Source organism: Primulina tabacum, chromosome 3 (genome assembly GCF_025594145.1).
Source record: "Primulina tabacum isolate GXHZ01 chromosome 3, ASM2559414v2, whole genome shotgun sequence".
Classification (NCBI taxonomy): domain Eukaryota; kingdom Viridiplantae; phylum Streptophyta; class Magnoliopsida; order Lamiales; family Gesneriaceae; genus Primulina; species Primulina tabacum.
In genome coordinates, this window is record NC_134552.1 from 11408483 (window position 1) to 11430926 (window position 22444).

General features: G+C 33.7%; 3 protein-coding genes across 3 annotated transcripts; 1 reads left to right on the forward strand and 2 right to left on the reverse strand.

The window, feature by feature from the left end:
- Window positions 1-1172: 1172 nt before the first annotated feature.
- LOC142540284 (ethylene-responsive transcription factor 2-like) lies at window positions 1173-2343 on the reverse strand. Its single transcript, XM_075646317.1, has one exon. It carries the CDS (start codon window positions 2318-2320, stop codon window positions 1451-1453), a length of 870 nt encoding a protein of 289 aa, XP_075502432.1. The 5' UTR covers window positions 2321-2343; the 3' UTR covers window positions 1173-1450.
- Window positions 2344-11901: 9558 nt separating this feature from the next.
- Window positions 11902-13008, forward strand: LOC142540285 (ethylene-responsive transcription factor 5-like). The gene has a single exon (XM_075646318.1). The coding sequence runs from the start codon at window positions 12067-12069 to the stop codon at window positions 12865-12867; it is 801 nt and encodes a 266-aa protein (XP_075502433.1). The 5' UTR covers window positions 11902-12066; the 3' UTR covers window positions 12868-13008.
- Window positions 13009-16723: 3715 nt separating this feature from the next.
- Window positions 16724-22190, reverse strand: LOC142540286 (uncharacterized). Its single transcript, XM_075646319.1, has 6 exons — window positions 21820-22190; window positions 20081-20569; window positions 19373-19594; window positions 19202-19274; window positions 17750-17860; window positions 16724-17386 (listed from the first exon to the last, which is right to left on the reverse strand). The coding sequence occupies exons 1-6, from the start codon at window positions 21934-21936 to the stop codon at window positions 17019-17021; spliced, it is 1380 nt and encodes a 459-aa protein (XP_075502434.1). The 5' UTR covers window positions 21937-22190; the 3' UTR covers window positions 16724-17018.
- Between the last annotated feature and the right edge of the window lie 254 nt (window positions 22191-22444).

The following is a 22444-nucleotide window of genomic DNA, read 5'->3' on the forward strand; positions in this document are numbered from 1 at the left end:
GAGAATCAACTATCATTTTCAAATACTTTTCAGATTCTTAAAAAATTCATACTCATATTGTATTGAAGTTCTTTTTCTTTTCAAACAAAAAAGAGTTTATATCATTTTTGACCGTGGAACTTGTGATTTAGTGTGTTATTATCACAAGTTGAAGTTGATGTATTTTGTGAAAAGATTGACAAATTTCGAAAACACCAAGTGGGACAAAATCTTTTTAAAGAAATAATGTTCAACATTAAGCTCCATTCTGTCATTCTTCAATGCTTTCTTCAAATATTTCTAAACAAATTTCACTAATAATTAGGTCCAAATTCTTGATGTTAACATATTGTGTTACGAAAAACTTATAGTAATCCACCATCAATAACACACAGCAAAGATAATTTTTGTACCCATCGAACCAGTTTTCGTTAAATTATAATACCCGATTCTCACGTGTAATGACTTCGTATATATCAAGGACTTGTTTCCTCATACTTAGATTAATTAACGTGGGCCTATTTTTCCGTTACCTGCAAGATTTCGAAGGAACAGAACAGCTCACAATTCCAATGGAAAGGGAAACAGTGATTCAATATATATATTCTGTATTATGTAAAAAAAAATTAATAATATGATTTTTGAGGAACAAAAGACAATTAATATTTGTTTCGAATCAAGTGTAAAGTTGGACAAGAAAATTAACATTAATTATAATAAGCTTTTTCACATTTCAACCACTGCCATTGGTCAATCTAGACCATTGACCTTTCCTGTGTTTTGAATATAACCAATTCGCATATGAAATTTTCTTTATTATTGAAATTATGGAGTTTTTACAAATTACAATCACCTTCTTCCATTCTATCTACTTACCAACATAAACATAGTCAATTTAAAATGTATATCGAATCGATTTCCTACTGATCTTCTATCCCGTTTATGCATATTGATCGGAGCTCATCTATTTTGGATATTCCCCTTAAGATTACTTTCGGGTGTCACTGGTAATATCATGATCCAACACGATGGCTCTAATGATACTCTTGGGTTGTTGGGTTCAGTGGCACCACGTTTGTTCTCTCAGTCATGGAGTACCTTGTATTGTTAGGTTGTAAATTTACTTGGACTCGGCGGGAAAACTATTCAATTAATCCGATTTTTATCTAAATTTCGATAATCTCATCTCTAAATTACTTAATTTATTAGTTTTATTTATATTGGTATATACCATCTCCTACCATACAAGAATTGACTAATTTTAAGAAAGTAATAGGAATAAAGCCAAAAAAAATATAGGGTTCTCTTTTCCCACTATAGGCTTAATTTATACAAGCATTTTGCACACATTGATTGAATATGTTTAATCAGCCTACTAAAAGCAACTGGGCCAAAATTTACCAGTTTACTATACACAATCAAACCAAACATGCCCTACCAATAGCCTTTCGCCAAATGGCAACACTCTTAATCAGCACCCAACTTGGAGCTGATTGGATCGGCTTTCCACTTCCGGTTCGGCAAGTTCAGCCGTGAGACTTTGCTTCCTCCGCTTTGGCGAGCCGTTATCCAAGCCTAATGAGACCGTCGACGCCGTTGATGCCGAAGTCTCTGGTGATCGCCGCTTGGCCGTCACTCTAACGGGCTCCGGCTCATTCAAGCAGATTTTATGCGGGAAATTCAGTAAAGCCTTCGAGCCACGCATTCTGTAAGCCGCTCTGTCGTAAGCCGAAGCCGCTTCTTCGGCCGTTGCGTATGTCCCGAGCCACACCCTCGCGCCGTTCTTAGCCGGGTCCCTTATCTCCGCCGCGAACTTCCCCCAAGGCCGCCGCCTCACCCCTCGATAGTGCCTCCCCGTCTGTCGACCCACCACCGGCGCAGCCATCATCGACGGAGTACTCGGCGAAAATTCCGTTTTCAGTCCTGCGGCTATGCTCCGGTCCTCCGGCTCCACCTTAACGTTGTTAAACGGTGTCCACCCATCATTGACGGCGTCACGCAATAGACCGTAAATCACCATATCTTCTGAATCATCGACTTTTAAAGGCAAGTCTCCCCAGGTTTCCGTTAAACAAGGCACCAGACTGCTGAAATTAGAGCTCCGGAAAAAAACCGGGAAACTCACCGGCGTGGTCAAATCGGTGAAAACTGGCTGGTACATGAAGTCTTCTCGATCAACTCTAAGCAGAATTGGGTTTTTCTTGAAATTCCTATTAGCTTCGATCAAATTCTGCAAAATTGCTTCCCATCTTAAATTGAGGTAATGGGAAGGGGTAGAGTATATATAGGTTGAAAAGATAAGATGCATGCCACCAGGCAAAACCTCTGTACTGCAGCTCATCCAGAAGCACACGAGTTAAATATTTTCGTGAGTATTTTATTACAAACTTTTTACTAATTTTAATTTTATATTAATATTTAAAAAAACTTTGTCCTATCTGTTTGCTGTCGTGAATTTAATGTGGGTGGATTGGATTGGATTGGTTTGGGCCCATTGAGGTGTTCTGGAAGGAGAGCAAGTGGGCAAGTGGGAAATTGGGAAATTGGAGAATCACGTGGCAAGTGGAATTTGGAAGACAAGTGATGATGCTGACATCACTCTCTCACCTCATTTCTACGTCACTATATGCTTGAAATTTATTAAAATTCAATTATTTTTACATCCTAAGATTCATATATAAAATAATAATATTAAATCAATAATATATATATCGTGCATAATCTAGATATATATAATATTTATAAATTATTATTATATATATATATATTGTTAAGAGTATGTCTCTTGTGAGACGGTCTCACGAATCTTTATCTGTGAGACGGGTCAACCCTACCGATATTGACAATAAAAAGTAATACTCTTAGCATAAAAAGTAATAATTTTTCATGGATGACCCAAATAAGATATTCGTCTCACAAAATACGACCCGTGAGACCGTCTCACACAAGTTTTTGTCTATATATTTTACCAAACATCAATTTTTACATTCCCAATTATAGACACTTTTTTTAAACAAAACTCATTTTCATATTTCTTAATTTTATTTCCCTTTTAATTCCTAAAATTAAGCCAATTGTTTATTTCATTTTTAAAAAATTATTTTCTAGAAACTCGTTACAAAGAAGAAAAAAAATCACCCTCTTTTGTCCGCAATCGTACGTATAACAAGGACTTCGAAACTATGAAGAAAATATTATTTAAAAAATAATATTGTTTAATATACTAAACAAAGTGAAAAGTTCAAATTGCGTTCTTCTTCTTCTTTTTTGGGTTTTTCTAAATAAAAAATTGATAATCTCACCCATTTACCCATTTTGCTGTCGATTTAATTCATCGGCGATTGGGCATCAGACTTCACCATAATACCTTCTCGTCCTCACATCATTTCATGGCTTTAATTAAATTCGTTCATTAATGAAAACATAATTTTTAAATCCAAAATATTTATAATTTAATTACTATCGGGTCGAATTTCATGAATATCGTCAAAATTTTACATAATAATACATGAAGAAGTTAAAATATAGTTTAAGATTTCATCTGAATTGATAAATTTGTTTTGGACGTATATATTCCATTCAAGGAATGATTCGAGTGATGCATTTCAAATAACATATATCTTGGATGCTTTAAAACAAATCACAATCACTATTGAAATATGATAATTTAGTACGGAATCGATCCAGAATTAAATTAAATTTTATCTATCTAAGCATCTTAAATTCAACAAACCAAACATGATCTAAAGCACATATACTAAAAGTTTAACTATCTTACAACCGCAAACGCACAATCTCGCAAAAATTTCAACACAGGAAAAAATGCATTAGTGCATTTGGAGTAAAAATTTAAAATGAATGTCCAAATTCATAATCTAAATTTATCATATCAGTTTGAATAATTTCGAATCCAATAAATTAGAAAATATTCCCCTACCATTTTCAACTTATTAAGGTATAAATATAGTTTTTTTTTATATTATAACGGAAGGAAATAAGTTCAGGGAGAACTTGTAATACATTAGACAAAAACTTGTGTGAGATGGTCTAACGGATCGTATTTTGTGAGACGGATCTCTTATTTGGGTTATCCATGAAAAAGTATTACTTTTTATGCTGAGAGTATTACTTTTTATTGTGAATATAGGCAGAGTTAACTCGTCTCACAGATATCGTGAGATCGTCTCACAAAAGACATATTCAATTACAATATATGTATTTCCTTCCCTCAGATGCAAATGAAACACAATTAGGTTCATTATTTACCATTATGATCTTATGTTTTCCAAATTCATTGAATATTGCTATTATTGAGCTGGGAACATTATTTCAACATTAAAAAATTTGAAATTAGACTTTAATGCATGCATCTGATTTACATTTGAATGGCCTTGAATTTGACCGAAAGGATATTATAATTAAGCTTAAATACATCATGTTTTGTCCAAAATTATATGTCATGCACACGCATGCGATTACGTCAGCCAACTTTTGTACACACTCCAGAGTAAATCATATTATTTTAGGTTATTTTTTGATTCAATAGATTTGAAATAGATGTATTTCAATTATAATTTTATTATTAAAAATGAAATAATATGTTAAATTTTAAAATGATATTTTATTTATTTACATATTTGTTACATGAAGTATAATTTATTTCAAATACATCCATTATTGGGTAAATTTGAAATTAATTCTCATTAGCATGAGGCAATATATAAACATGCCAGAGTGGAAATTTATAGAATTGCTTCTTTAAAACTATAAACATATATGTAAAATTCATCTATCCAAATGCAGAGTAAATTGCATCCAATTCTTAGCCCCTCCTAACATGTTGAAATGACACAAAACTCTAAGAAATATTTATAAACATCGAAGCCCTTAATAAAGCAGTCAAAACAAGCAAGGTCCGTCGGGCCAACTCATCTGCCATGAAAAAAATTAGCGGGTTTAGGTTACAATTTCAATGGCCAGTTTGGATGTAACATAACCTTTCAATCTAATATCAGCATTTTTGGGTTTTAGCATATGATAAGTCAACACTAGGGGTGGGTATGGTATGGTATATCGTACCGAACTACGGTACCGTATACCGTAGCGAAAATATCGGTATGGAATTTTTCATACCGATACCGATACCGGAAATTCGGTATACCGCACATTCGGTATACCGAATTTTCGGTATGAAAAAAGTTCATACCGGTACCGTATCGACACCGAAAATTTTGTCGGTATACCGAAAAAATTGTCGGTATACCGAACTTAAATTTTAAAAATAATAATAATAAAAATTTATTTTCGGTATATACCGAAAATACCGAAAAAAAAATATTCTGTACCGATACCGATACCGAAAATTTTGGTACGATATAATAATACCGTACCGAAATTTTCGGTATACCGATTTTTTCGGTAAGTTCGGTATTTTTTCGGTACGGTTTTTCGGTATTTCGGTATTTTTCCCACCCCTAGTCAACACTTTTCAATGAAACGTCAACATTTTTCGACGTCATGACAATATTTTCTGGTGTCTTCAGCATTTGACAAGTCAAAACTTTTTCGATGTCACGTCAACATTTTTCGATTTCATGACAGTATTTTCCAATGTCACGTCATCATTTAAAAGTTTCACATCAACAATTGAATCAAAATAGTCGAAAATTAAAATTTATTTTAATAAAAACACACTTTAAAATTTAGCGAACAAAAATACAAATTAAAGTTAGGGGACAATATATATATTATTCATCTACATACGCTACTCATCCCAACTTTATGTCTATTTCATCACCATTATTACTAATCTCTCGTTCATCTTATTCATAATATCAAATGGTATTAGGGACGTAAAAGCTTATAAATATTTTATAGAGGGTTTTCTGTCACTTCACCGTTTCACGAGGGACTTGCATGCACTTTACTAGATCAATTTCAAATGCCAGATCTTCATCAACAGTCTCCAGCTCAACATCTATTGTCTTCGGCTCAACATCCGTAGTGAGACATTAGACCTTCTCTTCATCGAAGTTTCGGAGCATAAAGGGTATGAATCTGAGTCCGCTGATAAGTGCAATTTTTTGCACTTTTATTACTTGTTTTTAACTTGGAATTCTGTGATTCTTGAGCAGGTTTTATGAGATTTGTTGTTGTTTTTGTTTTTATAGTTTGGAAGCTTAGAATGAGAGTTTGGAGTAGTAAAGTGTTGAATCGGAAAGTGCAAAAGATCAAAATTACAGAAGCTGCAGCGCATCCGCGCTTATACATATACCGCACCCGCGGTAAAGCAGTGCACCCGCGCTAAAATCAACACCGCACCTGCGCTGGCACACCAGAACCAACACCGCACCCGCGATGTCCTCTTGACCGCACCCGCACTCCTTGAAAAACAGAATCCGAAAAATCTGTATTTTTGTGTGCTGCGCATGAAAGTCCAAGATATTGGTGTGCTACGAATTGAGGCTTGTCTGGACTATAAAAGGACATCATTTACTTATCATCTAGGGTATTGGGAGCCAAAGAAAGGAGTAGAGGCTGCTGCTAGAGGATTGAAGATCCAAGTTCATCAAGTTCTTGGGAACTCTTTTGCACAACTCCAGGGACGGAATCAGCTCTTCGAACTCTTGTTTTAAGTTCTTCTTTCTTTTATTTTTCAGTTGATATGTCTTGTTTCAAAACCTTGTTTTGTTATTTTGTTTGTGTTATTATGAACTAATTGTTATTTCTAGAGGAAATATGGAACAAAACTAGAAACCATGTGTTAGAATCTATGAACTAAGCTATTTAAGTTCTTCATATTGTTCATTTGTATTGCTCTAATCTTAATGCTTTCAATTTATTGGCCATAATTTGAATGATTTATATGTTTACAATTTATCACTCGGAAGAGGAAATTATAAACAAGAAAAGGGAAAAATACATCAATGGTATTTATAGAGTTCGGGAGTTCCTATAATGCTATCGAAGTCCATAGAGAATCTAGTGCTTGATGTGTTATTTAATTGTAGACTGTTGATGAGAACGTTGCAATCTATTTTTTATATAACTAATATCTACTTAACACTCGGGAGAGTGAGTAGATAATTATAGGATTTTTGGCTAATGAATAAGAAGGATTTTTATGACATAGTTACAAGAATTTACACATGGTGGACAGTTGCGTGAAATCGGACCTCTAGATCTTTTATTCCATTGTTAATTGTTATAAATTGGTGTAACATTTAAATCCATTTGCAATTTAGTTATTCTTGCAAACAAATCTTTTAATTGATTATTCTAAATAAAGTCGAGACTATTTTAATCAGAATTACTAATATACATTTATATACACAGTCCTCGTGGGATCGACACTTGTACTCGAAAATACATTTTACTATAACTTGACGTCGTGCGCTTGCGAACAATCAAGAAAACACGCAACATCCGCTTACATGTTTTTGTTATCCTCAGCAACAAGCACCTTTTGATTTATCTTCTTCTTAAATTATTTCTTCTCAAATATCGATCTTCTCCTCGTGTGGCTTCTTATCGTCTTTCTTGGGCCTGTTACAATCTGCAATGAAATGACCCTTCTTCTCACAGTTAGAAACAAACATGATTATCATTATCTTGATACTTTTTACGACGTGAATTGAATTTAAATTGGTTCCTCCTCATAATTTTGCTGAACTTTTAACAAATAATGACATTTCTTCATTGTTTATGTGATCTGCAGATTTTCTGTTGGAATTTTTTTAACTAGCGGTCGGAGTTGAAGTCATGACGACTAAAGCTTTGGTGGGTCATGGAATAGAAGGCTCCTCTTTTGTTCGAATCTCCAGCTCAAACTTATATGCTTTCAAGTTCGCAAATAGGTCATGAAGCTCGAGTTTATCGAGGTCCTTCGACTCCCTCATAACCACCACATTTACATCTCTTTCTAGGCAAGTTCACAATTAGTGTATTATTTACCAAATAATGCAAGTTCAATAAAAAAAAAACTGTTATATTGTTCATCAAAATCATTCAAAGTCTTGTCGGGCTTCTTCTTTGCATTGTCAAAATTCTGAATTGCCTTGATCAACTTGTTCTACTTCGCCTGATCATTTCCCTTGCAAAGTTGGGTCATCTTCTTCCAGATTTCTTTAACGGCTGAACATGTCTTGATTTTAATGAACATATTCTTATTGAAGGTCTTGTATTTCTTCAAGTTTACTTTCTTTGGCCTCAGCGTTTCACCCTGATAGATGCTTTTCAACCACTCGAGGCACACCCTCGGATATGACGATTTTTGTGTTCGCTTGAATATTTGCATTGGACCACCTGTAAATGACACACCATATGTCGTCATCACGCGCGGTTAGATGTGTCTGCACGAGTAATTTCTAATCGTCATATTCTTCCTTTGAGAACATATGGATCTTATTAAAAGATGTTGGTGATATTATTATATTATATTTTTTTATTTTTATTTAATAAAATATAAAAATAATATAATTATGACGGGTTCAACTGAGTCAAACCCGAATTGGACAATCGGATTCACAAAACAAGGTGAGACGAGTTTAAAGTGAGGCGAGACCATGAAACACATCTGAAACTTGGCCAAACCCACCCTAACTCGTTCCACTTGCAGTTCCTAATTTCAACATGTTGACAATCATTGCAAAAGAGAATCTAATTTATTGATCCGTGCTGACCACTTATTTGAAACTACCGCCGCTTGGTTGTGATTTCGGTTTTAAAATGATTTTTTATATATTATTCTAGAGATTAAAAACGTATGATTTTTTATGAGATTTCCTAGCAAATAAATACGATATTTTTAGCTAATTTGTGAACTAATGATATTGTTTTATGATAATTTGTTTGGGTTCGGGTGGTATGATCATTAATCATAGATTTGATTAGAATAAATCTTTACACTTAAATTAGAATAAGATTCAAATAGTTTTTTCTTTCCTCAGTGAATTCATCGTAGCAGAAATTTTTTCATAATATAAAAAAGAGTATGTCTCTTGTAAGATGGTTTCACGAATCTTTATCTGTGAGACGAGTCAGCCCTACCGATATTCACAATAAAAAGTAATACTTTTAGCATAAAAAATGATACTTTTTCATGGATGACCCAAATAAGATATCTGTCTTACAAAATACGACCCGTGAAACCGTCTCACACATGTTTTTTTCCTATAAAAAATTATATTACCCGAATTTTAATAATTCACTTATTTTAATAATCACAATAGATTTATAAGTAAATGTCCTAATTAAGTATATAAATATGTATGTGTACTAACTTGTCTATTTAGTACATATATACTTATTTATTTTGAGTGGTGTCTGCTAAATGCTAATGTTACATAAATTAATGAACCTACATATACGATTTGGTCTATAACCCTTAATATGATTTCAGACTATATAAACTCGAAATTTACCAATTCATAATCACGGTTTATCGATTTGTTAGTGTTCATATTCTATTGTTTTTGTTCTCTGGAAACCTTGATTTGTCTAAATTTTTTTAAAATTAAGAAATAGGAAATTTTGAATGTTCACTTTAATTTTTTTTGGCAAAAACTTGTATAAGACGGTCTCACATGTAGTATTTTATAAGACGAATATCTTATTTGAGTCATTCATGAAAAAATATTACTTTTTATATTAAGAGTATTACTTGTGAATGTTAGGATTGACACGTCTCAAAGATAAAGATTCGTGAGATCGTCTCACAAAAAACATACTCTTTTTTTTATTTCATGAAAGTATCATAATTTGAAAAATTATGGTTCTTTTTTTCTTTTTTTGGGAAAAAGAAATTGTAATCCGCCAAAAATTCTTCCAATTTAATAAAGACAAAAAATTGTGTGAGACAGTCTCAAAGGTCGTATTTTGTGAGACAGATATCTTATTTGGGTCATCCATGAAAAGATATTAATTTTTATGTTAAGAGTATTACATTTTATTGTGAATATTTGTAGGGTTGACACGTCTCACAGTTAAAGATTCGTGAAATCGTCTCACAAAAGACCTGCTCTTTTATAAAAGCTTCAAATCAGGATACAATAGCCATCAAAGTCATAAATTTGTTGTGAGATTTTGAGTCTTGTAACAAATTCCATCCCCAAAGGACTGTACATGCTTTGTTTTTTAAAAACGATTTTGATTTCACTCTTTTCTACCATTATTATATTATAACGCTTATTTGTAAATAAATATACTTTTATTACTAAGTAAATTCCATTTTTAAAATCTTCTTGTGCGACTCAAATTTGACTATAAATTAGTGTTGGACTATGAATTTTTTTTATTTTAATTTAGAGAACATATTATTTGAAGAAGGGAAAAATAAAAATAAAAAATCGTCGCACGGCTGCACAGGAAGTTGCGAGGAAAGGAAGAGAGTGCTGGTAAGTATGTGAACCGTTCCAGTAAGACAGCCATATCCAAAACCTCATCACTTCTGTCTTAGTTTTAATTTTAATGATGAAATTATATGGCAACGGTATCAAACATCCTGGTATAACGTACTTATTATATTGTAAAACATTGTACATGTCAAATTTAACGATATATCTTAAAATTCGGTACGATGTAATATCATACCGAATTTTTCGACATCGGTATGACATTCAAAATTTTTGGTAGTGCGGTGTTACTTTTAAAAAAATCGATATTTCGATTTGAGTAACACATTTTTTTAAATATCCGTATAGACGATATTATACTGATATCGTATCGAAATTTCGATATAATAAATGTTTTTGATAAGAACGATATGTAATTTATGTCATACTGATATACCGAAATTTTGGTACGATAAAAATATTCATTTTTGGGTACCGAAATTTTTTAGTATGACATACGTTATTATTTGGAAAATCCAGTATACCGTACACCATGTTAGGGTTGACATATCATACCGTACAATATGAAAAAATGCATATCATATATCGTATAAAAAATATTTATATCATACCGTAATGAGACTCGGTATGCCGAAATTTTCAATATGTATAATTAACATACTGATTATACAGAAATAATGGTGTATACTGACATAGTACCAATATATACCGTTTTATAACGAAAAAAATTATATTTTTAAGAAAAATTAACTTTATTATTTAAAAATATTATATATTTTTTTAATTTATATATATTATTTTGATATTTTAGTATATACCAAAAATTTTAAATCTCATACTTTATATGTCGAATAATTCGATAATGATATCATACCATACCTAAAATTATCGACTGATAATTTTCGATACGATAACTTCGATACGTTAAAACCCCAATATTTTTCCCATCCCTAATCTAGCCTTCAGCAGTTCCTTGTGTTTGAGTTTATTTTATGAATTTTATTTCTCATAAGAGGTAAAATTTTCATATGTTTGACTTTAATAAACATAGAAAAAATATGAAGAAAAATTATTTGTAGGAAATAGAAACTAATAAGGCTTATGTAAACCATCATCATTAAAAAAATAAAAATGATAATAAAATTAATGAATGTTTTATTTACTCTTAGACCAGTGAGAATAAATAAATAATAATAATTAATGATAGTTAAATTTTATTTTTAAATAAACTTAACACATATTTTAAAAATAAAATAAAACACAAAATAGAGTCTCCCTCGTAATAAATATCTATTACTGTTATTAAGAATCTCCCTGATAGAAACGAAAAAATTTGATTTGTTTTTTGTTTTCTCAATTTTACCCTCATTTTATATCAAAATTATATTTTTGTTTTTATTTTTCTAATTTCAAAAAATATTTTTGTTTTTGTTTTTTCTTAAATTACAAGCGATTCAAACAGCACTCTGAATCATTCGATAATTTGTCAAATTTCATTTTAATCCATAAAAAATTATAAAAAAATCGTACACGTGTGCAAAATAGGTAGTTATAATTAATGTTAAGGCCATTGGCCCCTCGTGTGATGCTTCATTTGTTCTGCTAAGACGCTTCACGGGAAGCCGCCTCCGCGCACACGATACTCCAAATTTCCAACGCCTATATTATCTCCACCTTCTTCACTCTCTTTTCCCACTTCCAAAATCTGATCTTCATTACAATATTCACTCAAAAAATGGCCACCCCAGATCAAAACTCAGCTCTGGATAGTATACACCAGCATCTTTTTGATGATTTTGCGCTCTTGGATACCTATACTTGTTCTTCGGACTCCCAGATTTCAACAACTTCAAGCAATTCAAGTTCTGTCTTTTCAAGCCCAAGCGATTCATGCTCCGGTCCTGGGTTTTCGAGCCTATTTGGCCTGAGTGATGACTCCAGATTCATAGATTGCGAAACGAAGCCAAGGAAAAACTTCACTGAAAAAAAGCCTTCGCTCAATATATCCATTCCTCGAACAAGTAGGGAACAATTCGAAGCGGGACTTGGACAGAATCCCGCCGACCAGCGGCGTTATAGAGGAGTGAGGCAACGGCCGTCAGGCAAGTTCGCGGCTGAGATACGAGATCCTAATAAGAAGGGAACCCGGGTCTGGCTCGGTACCTTCGATACGGCGGTGGAAGCGGCGAAAGCGTACGACTCAGCGGCATTCAAGCTAAGAGGAAGCAAAGCCATACTCAATTTCCCACTCGAAATCAGAATTTCGAACACTTGCCCGGTGACGGAGATTCCGGAAATTGGCTGCCGGAAAAGGGCTAGGGACAGTGAAGCCGCCGCAGAAAGAGAGGCTAAAGAAATCAAGAGAGAAGAATTAAGTGAAGTTACAGCAGCTGAGCTTGATATAATAGCGGCGATGCCTTTAACGCCGTCGAGTTGGAAGGCTGTTTGGGACTTCGGAGATGGGCTGGGCATCTTTGAGATCCCGCCGTTATCTCCACATCCAAGTTTAGGATATCCCAGGCTTACCGTTGTGTGATTTTGGGGTTTCGAATGGAATTATCCAAGGATCAAAATGCACCTGGCTCTGAAAGTCTGGGGTGGTTTAGAAATTACAGAAAGTTTCGGGGTGAAAACATAATCAATCATAATTCAAGAGAAAAAGTGTGGCATTTGTTTATTCATTTTTCCTTTTGTATGTATATATATATATATATATATATATATCTATAAACACGGTTGAAAAAACCGAATCAGCGACGGTTTTTGCAACTTTGGAACATGCAATGTGTGCTACGGAAAGAGAATTTGCGCCCTGCGAAAAGTCATTTTTGTTGTAGTGAAGTTAAAGAAAAAAACAGACAATAAGTTCATCAAAAAATAAGTTTTTCATGGCTTATCGAGCAAAAGAGGCTGCGCATGTGATGATGCCAATCTTGAAATGATCATGGAACCAAAATTGGTGCTTCCTGGGACTGTGGAGATGTCGTAAGAATTATTCGATCTCAATTGAATGTTGTTCATTTTACTCAACATCATTCTGTGGTCGAATGTCATGTACAAGATGCTGCGGACCAACATTAAGCAAATTTGTAAAACTGTGTATGTTCGACCAAGACGGAGTCTGAAAATCCTGCTTACCAAACAAACCAGTCACCCATCCCTGAATCAGTCCGCGCTTCGTAAGCACGGACGCTGGTCCACGTAAGCGACATAATATTTTAGTGACGTAATATATATCAAAACCACTTCGTAAGCACGGACGCTGGTCCACGTAAACGACGGAATATGTCAGCCATCCCTGTTTTTTTCTCTATCTTCACTACAACAAAAATGACTTTTCGCAGCGCACAAATTCTCTTTCCGCAGCGTACATTGCACGCTACAAAGTTGCAAGCCGTAAAAAGTTCAAGATTATCCGGGGAAACAGTATTTTGGTATTTAGCGACGGTTTTTTAACCGTCGTTAAACTTAACGACGTTTTTGAATCGTCGCTGATTCAAATATAGCGACGGTTTTAAACCGTCGCTAAAATGAGCGAGAAACCGTCGCGGATTCAATTTTAGCGACGATTTAAAAAACTGTCGCTAAGTTAATTTTAGCGACGGTTTGGATATATATTCCGTCGCTAAAATATACCGTCGATTACGTGGACTAGCATCCGTGCTTACGAAGCGCGGATTGCCGTAGTTTTGAAAATGTTTTTTTTTTTACATTATTTTTGAATTTTTTTTTTAAAATTACATTATGTTTTTTTAAAAAAAACCCTCATGTCTACGTTGTCATGTCGCCTGAGCCCACATAACTATTTTTATAGGCGAATAATTTATTATTTTGAAAGTCCAAACTTAATTTTAATTTTTTTGACAAATTCTAGACCTAATTTTAACGAGACAAAAAGCCATATTTTTCTTTAAAATTAAAGTAGGCAGATTTCACGGAAAGATCCCCAGCCAAAAGGCAAGTTTGAAATGACAAAAATTTGTTTGAGACGATCTCACGAATTGTATTTTGTGAGATAGATATCTTATTTGGATCATCCGTTAAAAAAATATTACTTTTTATGTTAAGAGTATTACTTTTTATTGTATTTGGATCATCCGTTAAAAAAATATTACTTTTTATGTTAAGAGTATTACTTTTTATTGTAAATAACGGTAAAATTGACCCATTTCACAAATAAAAATTCATAAAACTATCTAAAAAGAGATTTACTCTTTTTAAGTATGTTGGGTGTGAGCACAAGTCATTCCTTGCTAAAAAAATATAATTATTTTCCACCGAAAAATTACATGTTAAACTTCCAAAACATTCGATAACCCAATGCATTCATGATCTTGTGGGCCCCCATGTTCAGAAAGCAAAAGAAAGAAAAGTTCACATTTTATTTAGACTGCAAGAAGCAAGCACATTTTAAATAAACAGGTTTGCTCTGTGTACGTACATACATGGACGATACAGTAATATGAGTTTGAGAGTCGTGAACTCAATATAATAAGTTATATATTATAAAAAAAATTTATATTATATTGTTCAACGAAGTTAGTGTTCTACTGAGATTTTAATACATAAAATTCATCTATAATAGAATTTATGTCTATATGTTTAGCTAAATCTTGTTCAATATAATGTCAAACAATCGGCAAGAAAAGTCATCCTCTATTTTATTGCAAAGGTGCCGTCTTCACATGCTTCATTGGTGAAAAAGCTCGCTGAGTACTGGTGGTAGACACAAGTAATACCAAAACAAGATGAATCAATCTAGTCAATCAATGACTCAACAACAAACAATCAAAATTCAAGAATCAATGGCTCATAAACAAATATTCAAGTAATGTCGATCGATTAAAGGAAGAAAAATCTATACAAATCACCTTATAAAAGTTTTATAAAAAACTTTTCCAAACAAATATTTTAAATTTTTTTTTCCACTAATGAAACATTAAAAACTTATCTAAACATTATATTCTAGGACAAAGCTAACTCCCTGGCCTCTTTTTCAGCTTTTTGTCTCGCATAAGCCTTTTCATGGCCACCACATCTTCCCATATGTTGGCAACGATTGGCAGCCTTTTCTACAAGTTTCATGCCATTGCGCGTTCTTATGCCCTAAGCAGTAATTGTGGAGCTAAGGAAATTGGTGGGCTGGACCATGGCATTATGGGTGGGCTGAAATTTTAATTAAGTATAAAAATAAAAGAGGGCTGGGCTACAGCTCAGACAGCCCTTAGCTGCATCCGTCCCTGCTTACATACATACATACAATGCGGTGCGGTCTTCCTCCTTTGCTCACAATTCCAACGTCTACATACACCTTCTCCCTCTTTCCCCACAATCAACTTTAACCGTGGAACCTGGTTAATTTCTAAGTTTAAATTCGGAGTTGCCTTAAAATCAACATTTTATCATTAATTTTGACAGTTTTTGATTGAACGCAATTCTTGATTAATCGTCATTTAAGAATTAAGGGGTATGGAAAATGGAGAAGTAGGGGGAACCGGGTTGTTGTTATGGTCCACGGGATTGTCGGAAGGTAGTTTTGTGTTTGTGCGCTCGCGGACTTGTAACACTGCAACTTTCTCGGAAAATTGTAGTAAATTAAGATGATGCATCGTTTGCAAGTTTTGGATTTGTTTTATTCGTTCCTGGGTCATCTGTTTTATTGAATCTAGTATTGACTTTGGAAAGCGTGGATGTAATAAGCTAGCGATTGAAGGAGGCACATTCTTTTTTGCTATACTCAACATTTTTTTTTTGTTTTCAATCTAATTTTGAGAAATATGACGTTGATCCTGGATACTATCATTTTGATCCAAACTTTCACATGCCATTCAGGTCCCCGAAGTGCTCAAAAGGAAGCCTGGTTTAAGAAAATTTCTTTCATGGCACATTCTGTGGGGGGACTTGTGGCAAGATATGTCATTGGGAAATTATGTAAACCGTGGGGGAGTAGCACGGAAGAGGTATCAGTTGATGAACACAAGGAAAAGTTAAAAGGTACAAAAGCTGATTTGGAACCTATGAACTTTATCGCTCTCTGTATATTTATTTGATCATTGCATCATTAGTGTCATTTTGGTTGATAAAAATTTAATAATTATGGTTTGCTGATGGAATGCACTGCAAAAGGCTCAGGTTACAATATTATCAACCAATATGCTTGTGTTAGATTTTGTTACCGAGTGTTTATAGTGCTTGGTTTTAGCAAAGAGCCAAGGATGCAAGAGTAGTTGGACTTAGATTGGACATTGGTAATACTGCTCTTTCAATTCATTTTCAGCTTCAAACTTGGTCTCTGAAGTCTCCTATGAACTTGGGGCATAAGATAACTCATGCCAACCTTTTCAAGTTAAAGTGACTTGTCATTAATCTCGACGAGTTTCTAAAATTTCACATGCGAAGAAACTTGCATCGATTTCACTTAACTTCCCCAAAAGTTTTGCAAGAACCTTGAAAAAGACACTATTGAGTTACAAAATAAACAAGAGAGACGTTTTTTAAAAAATGGATTCTGTTAAAAGCACACATTAATACAACCAAAATAGATTAGGAATAAATGTTAGAATCATGTTACCTTTTTTTATCACAGAGATCTTCAAGCTAATGTTCTGAATCTCGGAATGATGCAATCCGGAAGTTCCCCACATGCAGATGACCATATACTAAGTCAAGATTATGTTAGATGAGGCGTTAGTCATCGGAACTATAATCACTTGATTCTTGTAAAATGGGCAAAGCGGCACAACAGAATGATGCCTTGTCTTTGAGAAGAATACTGCTCCCATCTGAATTCCATTTCAGATCTAGTGTAGAAAACTCAGGAAAGGGAACATTGATGCAGTATGCGCCTGAGGGTGTCCACATGTATATTTGAGTGCTTCCGGTACAAAAAACTAGACGTGGAAAGGTGGGATCCCAAGCTACTGCTCGAATAGGATCTTTTTGTATTAAGATGGATGCAACCTCAAGAAGCTGCACGTCCCATATCCAAAGGACAGTTGGCATGCTGTCATTACGAGTGCATAAAAATTGGCTGTTACTGCTCCATGAAATAAGACCTGCAGATTATTTTGATATATAATTATTCAGAGAAATAGCACTTTAAAAGATAAAAGATATACACGAGTAGGTTTTTTTAAAGAAACAAGATATATGCGAGTCGAGACAACGTAAGTAAGATAAAAGATTATCAAATCCATAAAACGCTTTAAAAGAGGCAAAACTTATGCTCCGAGAGTAAAAAATTCTAGCATTCTTAACAAAAACAAAATGCAAGGATTAAAAGAGAGGGTGAGAAGCCAATGTCTGCACACAAAACTTACCATCTGCTTCAACCAATATTATAATATATTATCAGTTGTCAATGATATTATACATACAAATGTTAAATCATATTGAGTTTGCTTTGATCTCTGGCTCACCTATTCCTTGCTTGGGATTTGGTTTATCTACTGGAGGCTTCTGGGAAGGGAGAGTAATGGGAAGTTCCATAACATCATATCTAACGTGAATTAAAGTTTCATGAGCATTATCTGCAGGAGGGATTTATAAAGGGGAAAACATTAGATCATACACCAACTTTCTGGTAAAAGAAGAAAAAAATAAACGCTGTAAGGGTATAAATGATATCATTAAGCCTGAAAGATATAAAGTTGATGAATATACCACCTCAAAAACACATACCTACAGTCGCATCAATTTCTCAGCAGTGATAAGATTTAAAAACATGCAGCTAAACAACTTTAATGGAGATTAAGCAACTTAAATAGCTAAACTCGAGTTAATGCCATAGAAACTACCAACTTATGTAGCCACGGGCATTTTTGAAATCTCCATCCTTTTACTACATAACTTACTAGTTAGCTCATAGCAACTGATGATAAGAATCAAGTGCAACCTAACTTAAATAAGAGCAGCTTAGACAATGAAGTGAAAGACCATTCTTGAGAAATTTAAGTTGTAATAATTAAGAAAAAAATTAAAGTTACTTTGTTATCTAGTTTGATTGCTAAGAGAAGCAATGTTTAATTACAAAAAAGTTGGTAAAAATCCACATCATTGGACAAAACTGACCCTAGCATGCACATGATAACCGTGGAATGATGGAATGATGATCTGCCATTTATACGATACCCCAGTATATAACAACAAGCCTTTGTATCCCACTAAGTGGGATCGGCTACATGGATACATCTATGTCATTTTGTTATATTCCCTGCTATATCCTTATTTATATTTAAATAAATTTAATCATGCTTTATCATTGTCAACCAAGGCTTCTTTGGTCTCACTCTTCCTCGATTGATATGTGTATTTGTCATTGTCTCACATCGCCTAGTTGGGACATTTATTGGCCTCCTAAATACATGTCTATACCATCTTAAATGCGTCTCCCGAAGTTTTTCATCACTAGGCGCAACCCCAACTTTCTTTCTAATGTTCTCATTTCTTATCATGTCCACCTCGTATGTCTGTATATACACCTTAACATCTTCATCCCTATTACCCTAATCTTTTGTTCATTTGCTTGATCCACAACCCAACATTCAACTTCATATAACATAGCAGGTCTAATTGCTATTTTGTAAAACTTTCCTTCAAGCTTTAGATGTACCTGATGATATGCAGTAAATTTTATATGTGAACAAATGTACGAAATATATCAGTATCATAATATGTCTCGAGTCTCTAATAAATGGAATCAGAACAATTTTGGATATTCTATATAAAATTAAATAAATAACACTTTTGGATATGTTATAAACTAATTTAAAATACTCAAGGTGTTTTGCACAAAATACAACAATCACAAATACATTATCAGTTGTATGGAGAAACATCTTAAATAAATTCAGCGCAATTATAACACTTACCAGCATTTCGTTGAATGAATTCATCATCTAGTGATAATTCTGACATATCAATTTGCCATGGCTCATCAACCTCCTAAATGGATATAAGTAAAAAAAAAAAAATCAACTAAGCTTTTTTATTTTTTAAAAAAACTCCTTGATCGTTAAATAAATCCAAGGGAAATATTAAACCTTGAAAATGGCAGCACCACAAGGGCCACGAACAGTAGATAGATGTGTAAATTCTGCAAATACTTTCCATGTCAAGTGATTCAAAACCCGTATCATTTGGTCATAACTTCCTACTGCTAAGAATTGGCTACACGGTGACCAAGATACACTTTTTACACCCAATCCACTTTCATATGCTTGATACTTGGATAAACACCGGCCATCTGGTGAATATATAAGAACCTACACCGAAAAGACGAAAATATAAGAACATTTCTGATAACAACACACTTAAGCACGGACAGAGAGGAACAGTATCTTGCACATTTATAAAGACATGAACAACAAAGTCTTAAAGATTTTTGTTCACCTTCCACAACCATATGAGGTAATTCCACAGTAAAATAAATCAGAAATATTTTTATCGAAGAAATGAAATGGACAATGACAACTGGTTGCCACATGCCAGACTAAGTTATTCTTTCCTCTCCTATGACTATGCACATGCACTGATGCACATGTAGTGCCTCAGGTATAAAACACAGTCAGTTTTGGAATTTTCAGAGCTGGAAATATATATAATGTGATACGCTAATATCAATAGAGGACCAAAAAATGTATGAAAATTTGGTTTGACACAACATCAAGCTAATTACCTTGTCAACAGTTCAAATGGAGGCAAAGATGCTACATATTGTGGAGCACTGATATGTCAGTGAGAAAGAATACCTTGTATTCAAGAGGGGAATCCCATATAACTATGGCGCTATCATCTGGTGACCACTGAATATCAGCTAAATCCAATGTGTCAACTGCAAAAACACCCATAATCTCCCAAGTATAACAGGAAAGCAGATTGACATAATCCTTGCAATCACGTCTGGTGCATATAGCAGCAAACTTTCCGTCTTTTGTGAATGATACTCCCTTAGATCCATGCTTTGGCCATTGCACATGTATGCATGCCGTATTTAACAATGACCAAACAGTTAACCGCAACTGAAACTCAGATGTGGTAAGTATGTGCCTACTGTCAGGACTCCACCTAGCATAGGAAATACCAGCAGGACCTTCGTCTATTTTGCATGTCCATTCTGGTTGTGTCAATGACCAAGCTTGTATCATAGGTCTCTTAAAAAGACCGCAAAGTACGTATTCAGAATCAAGGGCCCATTCTATGTACGTTATTTTGTCTAAGCATGAAAATAATTGCACAACCTGCAAATTAAATTTATCATTATCAAAACCAATTCAACTCTAAAACCCTGAACAGCCCAAGGATTTCCAAGCAAAACTAAATTCAATATTTTCCGACTCAAATATCATTATATTGGTAGCAACATTTACATACCGAGTATCACTTTTTTGTGATTGATCACTCAACTCAGGAATGATTGCTAGAAAATCCTTCCAAAGAACGCAACAAGAGTGTAGAGCCTAACACATGCCAAAATGAATAAAAGTAGCAAAAAGTCGTATCATCTGTAGACTTCTATGAATTCATTTGTACGCAACTTCAGCAAGCAATATTTTTTTCTCTTTATAAGGAATAAAAACATTTTTAGATTTCTCAAGCAGTGTTCTAAAAAGCGGTAGGCGGTAGGCGGGCGGTTACCTACCGCCTAGCGCCTAGGCGACTAGGCGGTTGTCTAGGCGGTTTTTTTTAATGCTTAAATTCATTAAGTGGTTCATGAGTATTATGTTTGTATATGAAATATATATTATTATAAAATTTAAAATTGTAATAATAAATATATATTAATAAATTTTTATATATGAATCATTCACATCAGTTTACTACTTTACTACAACCGTTGTACAATGAAAATTAAATTTGTTTAACATTTTTTCCAACATAATATATTGATATTAAACCTAAACATCTAACTCTTCTAGTTCATCTCCATATTTTTCCAATACTTCTTCTGTATCGGATTCAAACTCAAAATCCATGGCTTCTTTTTTTTAAAAGTAGAAATCCGGCTAGGCGGTGATATGCACATATACTATAATTAGGAATATCATAATTTGTTTTTTTTAAGTGTAAACCGGCTAAGCGGATTTTTAATTGTAAAATCGCCTAAGCGGCTTTCGCGCCAGGCGGCGGGCGATTAATATGGTGGCGCCTATTTTAGGCGGTTTTGGACCGCCCAACGCCTAGGCGGGGATTTTTAGAACACTGCTCTCAAGCATTTCAAAATGTAAACTCGGAAAAAGAACAAAAGGCTCCTAGAAAATAAACAGTTTTGGGTTCAAAATGTATTGGGCAATTCAAGTGTCTCAACCAAAACTCAACAACCCGTCAAAGCTTAAACTTGAAAATTTGCATCAACTGACAATTATATAAAAGGTCGTTTCAAATAAATTATTTTTAAAAAAAATAAAAAATACAAGGAGCTAGCTTTACCAAACGACAAAATCAAGCCAAACCCATAAAATTCATCATAAAAAGTTCAAAACCCAGCTACCTTAAGAGTGAGAACATCACGAATGACGAGGCGATAATCAACAGCAACCGCCAAAAACCTTGCATTGGGAGAAAACGAACATGGCCCCGTCTGCTTGAAAGTTTCAGTAAATTCCATTTAACAACCCAAAATCTGATTAAATCGGGAGAAAACAAAGCTTTCGCTGAAAATGCGAGTGGATCTAGGAATTGATTCGAGGGATCTGCTAAAGGGACCAGTGAAAATTGCGTTCATGTAAAAGCGAAAAAGAGTTCCAGAGAGGTTCAAATTTTGAAAGTACGGATATATAACAGATTGTAAAGTAGGAAAAATTTCTACAAATTCTTCACAGTCAAATCAACATGTTCTCTTTTCACCCATATATGATATATATTGTGAACTTTGTCGACTTGCTAGTCTCGGCAATCTCTTATTAGATATTATTTGGGATTTTAATTAGTAACTGTAATTTTATAAATTAAGATTTGATATAAATGGTGCTAATTATTTAAATTATAATATAATTTATTATGTATTTAACTAAAAATAAATTTTATGTTTAATAAAACTGGTCATTAATCAAATAAAATATATTAACCATCTTAATTTGAATAATAATTTAGATATAGCTGCATTATGTTTGAGC

Excerpts from the sequence above, each read along its gene's own strand:
- LOC142540284 (XM_075646317.1), bottom strand. The coding sequence starts at position 2,320 with ATGAGCTGCAGTACAGAGGTTTTGCCTGGTGGCATGCATCTTATCTTT.
- LOC142540285 (XM_075646318.1), top strand. The coding sequence starts at position 12,067 with ATGGCCACCCCAGATCAAAACTCAGCTCTGGATAGTATACACCAGCAT.
- LOC142540286 (XM_075646319.1), bottom strand. The coding sequence starts at position 21,936 with ATGGAATTTACTGAAACTTTCAAGCAGACGGGGCCATGTTCGTTTTCT. Across the intron at positions 20,570-21,819 it reads GTGATGTTCTCACTCTTAAG|GTTGTGCAATTATTTTCATG; the intron begins GTAGCTGGGTTT and ends TTTAATTTGCAG. Across the intron at positions 17,861-19,201 it reads ATTCATTCAACGAAATGCTG|ATAATGCTCATGAAACTTTA; the intron begins GTAAGTGTTATA and ends TCCCTCCTGCAG.